The sequence below is a fragment of the Micropterus dolomieu genome, linkage group LG11 (genome assembly GCF_021292245.1).
Source record: "Micropterus dolomieu isolate WLL.071019.BEF.003 ecotype Adirondacks linkage group LG11, ASM2129224v1, whole genome shotgun sequence".
NCBI classification, from domain to species: domain Eukaryota; kingdom Metazoa; phylum Chordata; class Actinopteri; order Centrarchiformes; family Centrarchidae; genus Micropterus; species Micropterus dolomieu.
This window is the reverse complement of record NC_060160.1, coordinates 4,491,302-4,503,181: the sequence shown is the minus strand read 5'-3', so window position 1 is coordinate 4,503,181 and position 11,880 is coordinate 4,491,302. Positions and strand designations below refer to the sequence as shown.

Genomic DNA, 11,880 nt, shown 5'->3' with positions numbered 1-11,880 from the left:
TAGAACCTGATCTACATCTTTATCTTGAAATCATTATCAATTATTGAAATGTCGAGTTCATATTGACTTTAAAATACACTCAGAAGTACTGTATCTAAAAGAAAATGCTAATTATTATATAAATCACCCTGATGAGTTTTATGCATATATATCTCAGATGCTAACTTTCATTACTGTCTGTATATTTGTTATTTCCTTGCAGGGCAACAGTCCTGAAGCAAATACACTTACTGTTAAACATTTCAATGAACTATACAAACATTTCCTGGTAATGGTCCAATCATGCTGTCTCTTAAAAGCAAATAAAATTCCAGACATCTTCAATTATTAACCAAATCGATTTATTATGCATGAACAAATCCCTTCCTGCCTCTGTCACGCAGACACGCGCACGCACACACACACCCAACATTTAAATACATGACGTGGTGGGAATTCGGCATAGCTCACTTTGTTGTTGCACATGCTTTAATAAAATGATAGATATATTTACAGGATAAGCAACGTCTCCGAAGGAAAAAATTCGCAAGAACAGCTCCCGGTCCCGCCCTGCAGCACTTTGCAACGCTCCTCTTTTTTATTTTTTTTTGGAACTTCACCCATGTTTAAAAAGCAGTTCAGAACTGAGAGGAGAGAAAACAAAGAAAAACAAAAAAAAAAAAAACAAACAACACAAACCATGGGGGTTTTGGCCAATATGACATAGCATTATACATATATGGAGTTCATCAACTACATAAATATGGCAGTAACACTGAGTAATTCATACGGTCTATTTACAAAGTTTGTGAAGTGGGGAAATATTACAGTCTGTGTGTGGACGACTGACAGAACGTATGCCTTCTTTAAAGTCTGGGGGACCGAGTCTAAGAAAAACCCACACCTCCATCCCTCCACTCGCCTCCTCTGTTAGAACGGTCAGGACTGACACAACAAACAAAATAAGGCACAATTAATACTTGGACCATTTTCTGGGGAATCTACAGACTTGCAGCTGGCTTGTGAGGCATGTAAACAATTGAGTCGATTGATTAGGACTGCCTTGTCACCTTTCCCTTTGTATTCCCGATCAGTGATTCAGTCCGTCCGATGTGATTCAAAACAGGATTCATATGGCAAGGACCTTTAACCCCCCCCCCCCAAACCTTCCCTCCCGCTCTCCCTCCCTCTATACTATTCAACAAATACAATCACATGGTGACAAACAAAGAAAACTAGTAGTGCATACACTACAAACACAACAGCAAAATGCGACGCCCCGCCAATTTCCACAGCGCTGCCCTCTCAACATGGGGGGGATATTTGAACGGAAAACAGAAATGACTGATTGATGAGCTGTCCGAAGCTGAAGCAGTTTCAGTCGCGATGTGACTTAAACCAAAGATAAAAGAGCGAGAAATCCGTTTCCCCATCCTGATCCACTGATCAGCTCTGACCAATGCGCTTCTCTGACTACCTCTGACCAACCTCCACACAGCGTTCAGCGGCGACCACGTTGACCACGCTTTTCCCCACCCTGGAGAAATGACTAAAATATTTTGTGGTTTTGTTTCAAATACACCTAATGGCACGACCCCCGTTAAGACGTGTTTTCTGTCGTTAAAAAAAGCCCTCGGCGAAGGTCGGTGGTAGTCTTCGCAGGATGAAGCGGGAGGGATGTCTGGGCGTCGAGACTTGAGTCCTGCCCTTCCAGAACAGCCACGGCACCGGACAGATTAAGGGAGGTGAAGAGTTTTTGGGAATGGGGGCAGGAGAAAGGAGTGGCAGGGAGATCAAGGGGCAGGACGAGGATGTGTGGGGGTTTGGGCGGTCTGTCGCAGCTGTTTGGAGCTCCTGGCTTTGGTCGATGTGATGGAACCGCTCAGTCGTGTTTCAGGTGGTCCTTAATGTCCTCCTCGTCCGTGTACTCCGACGGTTCGTCTCCAGGCTTCAGCAACCTCCCGACGTAGTCATATTTTTCTGGAAGAAAATCGATAAAATCTTGCGTTAAAAGGCGACGATCACAAAGGCTTCAACTTAAACCATTAGTCAATTAATCATTGTGTCAATCAAAACAAAAATTAAGCAGCAACAATTTAGATAGATAGATTAGATGAAGCAAAATGACAATATACAGTACTGTGCAAAAGTTAATATGTCTATTAGATAGCTAGATAGATGATTTTTAAAGGTTGATTAAACAATGATAGTTTGGAACAGGAGAAAGCAAATAGCCGATTAACAGGTTACCCTAAACCTGTGACGACCCTTTGCCTTCAAACAGTATCAATTCTTGTAGGTACACTTGCACAAAGTCAGGGATTTTGTAGGCATATCATCAAGTGTACGATTCAACAATTATACCAAACTGGTTCTAATGATCACCAACTGGCATGTCGATTAATCGTTTCAGCTCAACTTATATGGTAGTAATTTGAATATCTTCAGTCGGACAAAATATGACATTTGAAAACATCACCTTCGGTTCTAAGTAATCGTGATGGATATTCTTTTTTTTTTTTTTTTTTTTTTTTACATTTTTAGGCAAAAAACCCCCAAACAAACAAAGAAGAACACATCCAATAGATTATTTTCGGCATCGATTATTCTGCTGATTATTTATTTTCTTGATTAATAAAAGCATTATAAATTCCCCGACAGGACAACCAGAACTTTGTAAGGAAAACGTGAACTGAGTCTGTTTATATATTGCTTTGATGGTTGATTTCAGAAAGAAAAAATATGCACAGTAGTGCATCCCGTTTCAATTGTGGCCTGACTGTCACATATGATGTTTGACAATTTAAAAGATAATTATGTCCGTCAAGAAAGTCTCAGTTTGTCGTAAAACAGTAAAGTAACATTTTGTTTTGTGTGAAACGACTGAATGAACTACATCTCTCGTCTCGCACAATACACATCACCGACGTATTAGCGCTGTAATGCTAAGATAACTTTCACTGCATGCTTGCTACAAGCTACGTAACTTAATGTATGTTCTAGGGCTGCAACTAACGACTATTTTGATAGTCGATTAATCTTTCGTTTATTGAAACGAATAATCGACTACTCGGATTGTGAATCGTAAAATTACACAATGCGTCTTATTTAACTATCAGCTTTTAAATTGAACTTGAGGTTGTTTTAGGCATGTGCTAATCAGTCACGACAATAAAATAAATACTGCTTTCAAAAACGCATCTTTTAATGAACCCCATGTTGACGGAGCAGTTTACATGCCGGTACTGCAACACACCGGGACAAACTGACACTACGTACAAAGAAAGGAATAACGTCATGCAATACATATTTGACGAATAAACAGGGGGGTCAATTATTACGATTCTGTAGTAGACAGCACTTCACAACTTTTATATGTTTTCCCCTAAGTCAACAACTCACAAAACTGGAGTTTGGTGCAGATTACTCATCGCCTCGCGCACAGACAGGAGAACCGTTTTCTCTGCTTTAGAAAGTATGAAATTGTCCGGTGTTGTCTAATCTTGGGCACTCTGCAGCAACGCGTTCTCCAGCTGGGAACGTCGTCATGAGCGATGCATCGTTTGTGATTGTAAAGTCAGGGCACATCTAGAATGTGAACGTGGCCGTTGTGTCTCATAATTGTATGCTACTCTCAGCGCCATTACCAATCAATCAATCAAATTGACCAAGGGAAACTGTATAGAAAACATTACAGCTCATAACGTGAAGTAACACGGCTTTAACGTGAAGCTAGCTCGCTAACTAGCTTACCGATACGAGTCTTCATCATCCACAGAGCAACAACATTACGTGCCTCCTCTTCAGATGCTCCGGTGTTTCCAGGAAAGCTCAGCTTTGCAGACGCTGCAGTTAACAACCTTTCTGGCTGAGTGAAGAGTGAAGTGCTGCCACACTTTGGAGGTTTTAGGCTGTTCACATCACTTTACTCCGTTAAGCTGACGGTGCCTTACGGCCCGATGACGTCATGAACGAATCGATTATTAAATTTGTTGGCAACGAATTTAATAATCGATTTTCATTGACTACGTCGATTAGTTGTTGCACCCCTACTATGTTCCATGTATAAGTATCTCTCACCTGATGTGTTCATCACATCCTCTATAGCTCTTTGACGTTCGCTTCAGTCACTGAGAGAAACAGTTATGACGCCATATTTGCAATGTTTGGGTTTGTGGCCTGTTTAATTACTGATTTTCACAGTCTTATAACTTCAACAGTTCTACGACAAACTTTGACTTTCTTGATTTGCAAAATTATCTTTTAAAAAGGAACAAAACATCTTGTGTGTAATTCATAAAAAAAATTTGTTGTTTCTGGTCATAGACTAACGTACATATGTTTTACAAAATAAGGTCCCATGCTGGTCCACCAGAAGTTGATGGACGTAGGTGCTCTATAACAATATTTAGAGCTTCAATGATTAGTTGATTAACCAACTGGCAGAATGTTAACCGGCAAATATTTTGATAAAAGCAAAAACGTCTTATGTGTCCAGGTCTCGAATGTAGACCATTTTCTAGTCTTGTTGAACAATTAACTGAGTAAATAATCTTCAGATTAGTACCCCAGCTGGAAAGTGACAAGTGTCTTTTCCCAGACTGGTTTCAGCTCTGCATCCTTTCCCCACAAAGTGAAACGAGTAGATTTGCCCTGAGTTTTGGTCCAAGACATCAGGAACCAGTGTGGTAAACAACATGCTGTGAGTAATTTCCTGTTATCTTCTTACATGATTTAAGCAGTCACTATTTGGGGACGCCAACTTCCAAAGCTGCCCAGTCCAGCTTTAAATGTGTTACTTGCATCAAGCTGAGTTGTTATTAAAGTTAGCAGAGGCCTGGCATTACTGTACAAAATTAGACACCCAGGATTCAAAAAGGAAATGAAACACTAGCTTTGAGTTTGACAGATTATAACAGGATCATTTTCACTTTAAGAACAGAATCATTTGACATGCTGACGTAAAAAAATTTCTGAAATAAGGCCACAGTTTCCTTCCAGTTTCACTGTTTCCTGTGGTAACGGTTTTTCAGCAGATGTGGTGGCAGAGGATATATTTAGTTTGGGTTCATTGCATGTCTGTCCGAGTGCACTCCAAAGTTGGGGTCAACTGCATATTTCAGAAATAAGATTTTTTAAAGAACTTAAACGATCAATCAGTCGATTATTTTGATATTGGATGGATTGGATTGTGGATGGATTATTTTATACAAAATTTCTTATTCTTAGCCTTATAATAAACTCCGTTTGGGTTGAAAAAAATTATTAGGGCTGCACTATATTGGAAATAACTGACATTGCATTTAAAAAGAATTAAGCACCCTAGAATTATTGGGGTCATTTTGTAGGGAAAAATGCACAGAAAAATAAATTTAAAAAAAGAAAATTTTATTTTAGTGTGAAGACTTTTTTGTGCAATCTATCCTTTTTTTGAGTAAACATATTTTAAACAAAATGATAAAAATAAAAGAGCATCTTTACACCAGCCCCCTCACTTTTCTTTTTGCAACATCATCATTTTAGACCACAACAATCACAAAGAAAGCAAAATCCTGCAGGGACTGTTTAAAGATGCCATATTCCTTTGGAAACTTGCAGACTATTACACGCCTTGCTCTTGGAGTGATCTTTGTTGGTCGACCACATGTATGGAGGTTAGCAAAGGTCTTCAGCTTCCTCCATTTGTACACAGTCTGTCTGACTGTGGATTGGTGGAGTTCAAACTCTTTAGAGATGGTTTTGTAAACTATTCCAGCCTGATGAGCAGTAAAAAGTCTTTTTCTGTGATTCTGAAAGCAAAGGTTCAAATACTTTTGCCAATTACTTTTCGCATCTATCCTTTTTTATCCATTACTAAAACGCTGAATCACCTCAGCTCTAGTCATCAGCTTCGGCCTACATTTTCAAGAACTTTATAAATTCAGAGTTTCTTACACAATTCTAGATCAATGTTTCCCAGAGCTTTCTACAAAACGTGTTAAGAAGTTCCACTTTTTTGTTTTGAGTTTAAATGCGTAACAGTATTGTAGAGTTGGGTTTGAGCAGATGATTGCCCGATTGTTGAATGTAACAAATTCCTTGTGTTGTTTTCTCATTTTGGCTCTACCTGCAAATCTGTTGTTTGTGTTTTACCCTGTTAATACTGATCTGACCTTTGCAAATAAACTACACAGCTGGAACAGTGACATTCAATTCTGGCTTTGAAAACAAACTGAAAAAGGAAAGATTTGTCTGCATAAGTTGTATAGGCACTGAAACCACTTATTAAAAATATTTTTTTTATTTTGATATTGATTATTAACTGGAAATTTTCGATACTTTTAAATGCAGTTAAATGTTGTTTCTCGAGTGATGTATAGAAAGAATAAAAACTCTGTATCAGTCCCTCCTCAGGGGTGCTTGTATAAAACAGAATGAGAGTGAGGACAGAGATTATTAAATTAACCCATTCTACATGTTTACCTTACACACAGGTGTACTGATATAGTAATGTTTTTTTTACTTGCGAAGGTTTTATTGCACATACTTGTCAAATCGAGTAGTTTGGAGCTGACTTAACCCTCACCGTCTCCACTTCTTAAATGATGCACAATGAAAGCTTCGAGTACTAAAATCATTGTTAGCTGCAGCCCTAAATATTTGCTTTATAAAGTGACGTTGCTGTTGTAAACATTGTAAATGTTGCTGCTCTGGAAACAACATTTAGATGTATTTAAAATATTGAATTCCAATCCTATAATTAATTTAAAAACAACCAGGCAGCTAAAATACACATGTCAAATTTTTCAAACTGTAATACAACATACAAAAGCAGCAGATGCTCTTGCAGATGTTTACGAGCACAAAAAAAGGGCAGAAGTTGTGACTTGTGATGGCGTTTTTGATACAGAGGCACAGGCGATGGATGCATCTGTGAAATCAGAGCCTAATCAATATCTGAGGAGCATTTTCTCTGGTTGAAAACATCAGGAAACAAGCCTACCCATGAACTGCATCTCCCACTCCCTCACGCTCTCCATCTGTACAGCATTGAGGTCCGACAAGTCGTCGTACTCGTCCCTCAGGGCATCTTTCTCCAGGCAGAAGGTGGCCAGGCCTCTCGAGGCATCCCGACCCGCGAAAATGCCGTAAGGACCATCTGAGGAAAAAACACAGTAGATTCTTACTTTATCATCAACTCCCACAGGTTAACAATCACTCTGACTGAGAGTCTTTTCTTTTTTTAAAAATGATTTCAAAGCTCACCACTGATTTTTGGGACCAGTCATGAGCCAGAGGACACACAACTCCATTTCCTACCTGGTTTGGGCTGACAGTCTGTACTTTCAAGGTTTCACCCTGCAGGTTTAAAAGCCCGTGTTTGAGTAGTTTGGGATTTAGAGAGCAGATTTTTTTTCCCTACCATGTCATGAAAATGCTGTTTTCAGGCACATCGTTTGTGTGAGCTTGGAATTTTAATTTATTTTTTTCTGTCAAAGAACACACCGCACTGTTTGTTTCTCAATAAATGGATCCAACCCCGGGCACCGAAAGTTATCTCTCTCTCTCTCTCTCTCTCCTGCATTTCCTGTCTTTCTGGGCAGCTGTCTGTATCCAATAAAGGCAAACATGCACCCAAAAACAAGATGACCCAAACTAGAAAGTGTCTTTTAAAGTTACAGACAAACAGGTGGTTAAAAACTGTACAAACAAAAAGGTTCCAGTAAAGCAAAAAGGCCGATCATGTGGCCGCTGCTTCACATTAAAAGCCTTTCAGATCTGCCAATAATTAAACCACTTGAACGCAGCGCAGATACAGGGAGTTCAGAGAAGGACTTCTGGCTCCAGAAAAAAAAATAATAAATCAGACATGCTTTTCTTTTTCTGAAAAACTGTTGTTGATAGTGACTAAGCAGAATTATGTTGTTGTTGTTATTAGAGCTGGAAGACGTATTAATATGGAAGCAAGGTGAAATGTGAAATTGTCTCTAGTAATCTCAAAAGTTTAAAGAATAAAGAATGCATTTTAGTTCAATAAAGCTGCAGCAGTTAGTCCAATTAATCTATTAGCCGATCAATTTGATTAAATCAGCAAATATTTTGATTTGTAATTAATCAGTTCGGTAATATTTCAAGCAGAAATGCCAAACTTTCACTGGTTCCAGCTGCTCTGATGTGATGATTTGTTTCTTTTCACTGACACCAGTAGAGTTGAAGTAGATTATTTGTATAAGACATTTCAACAACAAGTGCTTTACGTAACACAGAAATGCATTAAGAAAAGATATAAAATAAACAAAGAGACGAGCAACATCAGTCCAATATAACTTTTACGGGGGCTATAATCCAGACACATCAGAGTAAACTGAAAAAAAATCTTTGGATTTCAGACTGACTTCCAAAAATAATAAGCACATTGAACACATAACCTTCAGCTGCAGGCATGTAGCACACTTAATGACAAATCAAGGAAATAACGGGAAAATAATCAATATTAAAAAAAGTAGTTAGTTGCAGGCCTAAGTTAAATAATAACATTTCTGAATTTAGAGGTTTCCAGTTGAGTAAAAATCTGCAACGAATGATTTTACCTGCTTAGCATTGGAATCCAAATGTCTCCTGTTTCTTAGAGATAATATTGCCTTACTAATAATAAATACTTAATAACATACTATCTAATAAAACTTTTTAATATGATTGTATAACATTAAAAATCAAATAAGTCTTTGACATTCATGGTCCGCAATTTCTTGTTTTGGCTTCTTATCAACTGACAGCAACAAACTAATATCAGCTGATATAGACACAAGCGGATTTATCAGCCTATATGAATAAAATGTTGCTTCAAGTCAAATACCATCACGTTATCAACAGGGAAGAACGGCTTTGATACGCCACATCAGTGTCATTACAAAATATAGTTTTCCTGCTGAGTTTTTAGCGTCACAGCAATGAGTGGCACACGTTAAGACATACAGATTTTATATTTGGGGGAAAACAGTGCAGGTATCAGAACTGTATCCAGTAATGGCAGATAGCCTGAGTTAGAGAGGAATCTGTATCAGGGGGAGAGAAAGTTTCGTCAGTGCATCATTCATTCAGACATATTGTGATATTTGTTTCTGTCCAATTTTGAACAGCTCTGTTTGTTAATTCAAATTAATATTTAAGTTAAACTGTCTTCATGATACAAAGTCAGTATTGCGTTAGTAGAGGATATTACAAAGGACACAGTCTTAAAATGATGCGTGTTATCCTCAGGCATTTCAAGTTATCCAATTGATATTCAGCCTCTATTATAAATTTTGTAAACAACGGCCCGGGGAATTTCCTTGAAGTTTTCTTCCAGAAGAACATCATCTGCTTAGCATGTGAAAACTCTGCAGGCCCTCGGGTTTCCTTTTTTTTTTTTAAGTTGTGCAACAGAAAGAAAAAAGTCAAATACTCCATGAAGCAAAAAAGCCTTATCACTTCCAAGATTAGATGTGCTCATACCGTGCATAAGAACACAAGAACAAGCATTTCAAAGATAAAACTGCAAATCCCACTTCACAGCTAAGTAGCATGACTAGAACAGCGACACACTCATGTTTTTATTTTGGTGTCTATTATTAGAATCACATTGGGCTTTGTTTATGTCCTGAATCGTGACTCACAACAATCAGGTGATCACCTGTGCGAGCCCAATTCTACAATACTCTACAGACTTAGAGTCCAAATGAAAACTGGCAGTGAGGCTCGACACAGTTTGTGAAAAGGCTCTGGGAAAAGTTTACAAAATTAATGGCGATTGAATCTTCTTCTTCTGAAGTTATTGACAGTGCAGGCCCAAGCTGTTAACTGGAGCTGAAGTGATTAATCGATTAGTCAACCGAAAGAATATTAATCCTTACTGAGCCAGATTTACGCCTGAATAATGTCTGAAAAACCTGAGTGTGTCAGCTGTAAATGACAGCTGCAGCTGGACCCTCCTCTAACCATCAGTACAGGACAGTAACTGACTTATTTATAAGCTTTATGTTTGATTAATCTTCAGGTCTATAAAGTGGCAAAAATAATGACTAACGCACATGTTCGCTGAGTCCCAGGTGCTTGTCTCGGCTGAACATCAGCGAAAACCAAAAGTATTCAATTTACAAGGGCAGAAGAGCAGCACACTTTCCCTTTCCAGTAGCTGGATGCTGAAAATGTTTATTTAGTTAGTCATAACTGACTCTAATCCATTACCAAAGTAGACATAACTTTTTGGTCAAGTGACATAAACATTGATCACCTAGCTGTCCCCTGAGATGAACACCAGCTGGACAAGTTCAGATATGGCCCGGCCAACAGCAGCATGGCTCTTAAACTGTGTGTTATAATTTTGGTGAGCTGGACAGATTCAGCTACTTGGCTCGGCCCTGGCGGTGTGGGGTAACGTTAGCAGACTGCTGGGAATGTGTTTGAATAATAATAGTTTATTACAGAGTTGATGGGTGAGGCAGCCAGGAGGCCAGAAAAAATGTTGAGTAGCAGCTAGCCTTGGCTTTCTTAAATATAAACGATATATCATGGGGACTGAAACATGCTTTGAGTAAAGAAAATAAAGAAATGTTAATACTTGCTCTTCATAGTTCATAGTTACAATTAAAAAGTGCATGTATATAACATTATATGTTATCTGTGTGGCCTCAGGTGCTGCAAACGTCTTTTCTGCATCACACTAGCATCTACATGAGCAAATATAGCAAGATTAATATCCTTTAAGATATAAAACATTTGTGCAAAATCCATAATGTCCGTACAAGGTGGGACCCATCACTATAAACAAGCTGCTGCTCCAGACCAGACACCCCGACAGTGCAGTCTGTGTGCACGTCAACAAGCTAAAAGGCTACCGTTAGCAAGCTAGCTGGTTACAAACGTGCCTTTAAGTGAGAAGAACTTTGACCAAAAAAAAAAAAAAAAAAGTTTCGCAGGTTTAGTGTACGTGGATAGAAAGTTCAGGCGTGTTTAAACGTCACCACAACAGGCACGACACGAAACGCTATGCTAGTTAGCTAACAGCTAGCATCCCATTGAGAAACACAAAGCCAAAGAGCTAACAGGTTAAGCTAACACCACAACCGTTAGCGCCCAAATTTTTTGTTCAGGTCAGGACAACTCACCACAAGCGAGGACGTGTCAACTAACTCTCCAAGCTGTCAATTTGTGAGTCTACCCGCCGCCCGCTCACCTTTCCCGTAAAACTTTTTCCCGCTGGTCACGTCGAAGATCTTCATGTTGACAGCCATCAGGATGCGGGGGTTCTGGAGTCCGTCGTACTCCCGCAGCTGCTCCAGAGTGAAGTCCCGTCTCCTCATCTTGGGAAGCGCCGAGGCCTCGTCGCCCTGGGCCGCGTCGCAGACGAGCCGCCTGCCCCACCGCCGGTACACCACCAGACAGACCGCCACTACCAGAACCAAAATACTGATATTCAGCAACATCCCGCCGAGGCTGAACCCGTCCGACTCATCCGCTGCCCCCTGCCCGCCGCTTGTGTCAACTGGTCCGCTCGAACTGTCTCCATCGTCCGCCATACTGCTCGGTTAGCGCCTACCCGGAGCAGCCAGATGCTGCGTTCAGGTTCTGTCGGGAATAGCGGAAACCACTAGTTGAGCGAGCGAGCGATCCGATCCCGTGCCGTTACATTGTATTCTTGGGGTGCAGTGTAAAACTGTCCAGCCTGTGGCAAAATACAGGCATGCAAACGAACGATTACTTCCACTATCAGTTGTCCCCCCCCCCCGATTAATCGATTAATCAATTAATCAATTAATTAATTAATTAATCATTTTGTCTGCAGAATGTCAACAAATAGCCCATTAAAGTCCAAAATCCAAATGGCATTTATTAACCATCTTCATTCTTTGGATTTACTTTCATAGAAAAAACAGTAAAAAT

General features: G+C 39.5%; 1 protein-coding gene across 1 annotated transcript; it reads right to left on the bottom strand.

The window, feature by feature from the left end:
* Positions 1–319: 319 nt before the first annotated feature.
* pgrmc2 (progesterone receptor membrane component 2) lies at positions 320–11,621 on the bottom strand. The gene is made up of 3 exons (XM_046063083.1): positions 11,174–11,621; positions 6,962–7,117; positions 320–1,959 (listed from the first exon to the last, which is right to left on the bottom strand). Exons 1-3 carry the CDS (start codon positions 11,514–11,516, stop codon positions 1,862–1,864), a joined length of 597 nt encoding a protein of 198 aa, XP_045919039.1. The 5' UTR covers positions 11,517–11,621; the 3' UTR covers positions 320–1,861.
* Positions 11,622–11,880: the final 259 nt, after the last annotated feature.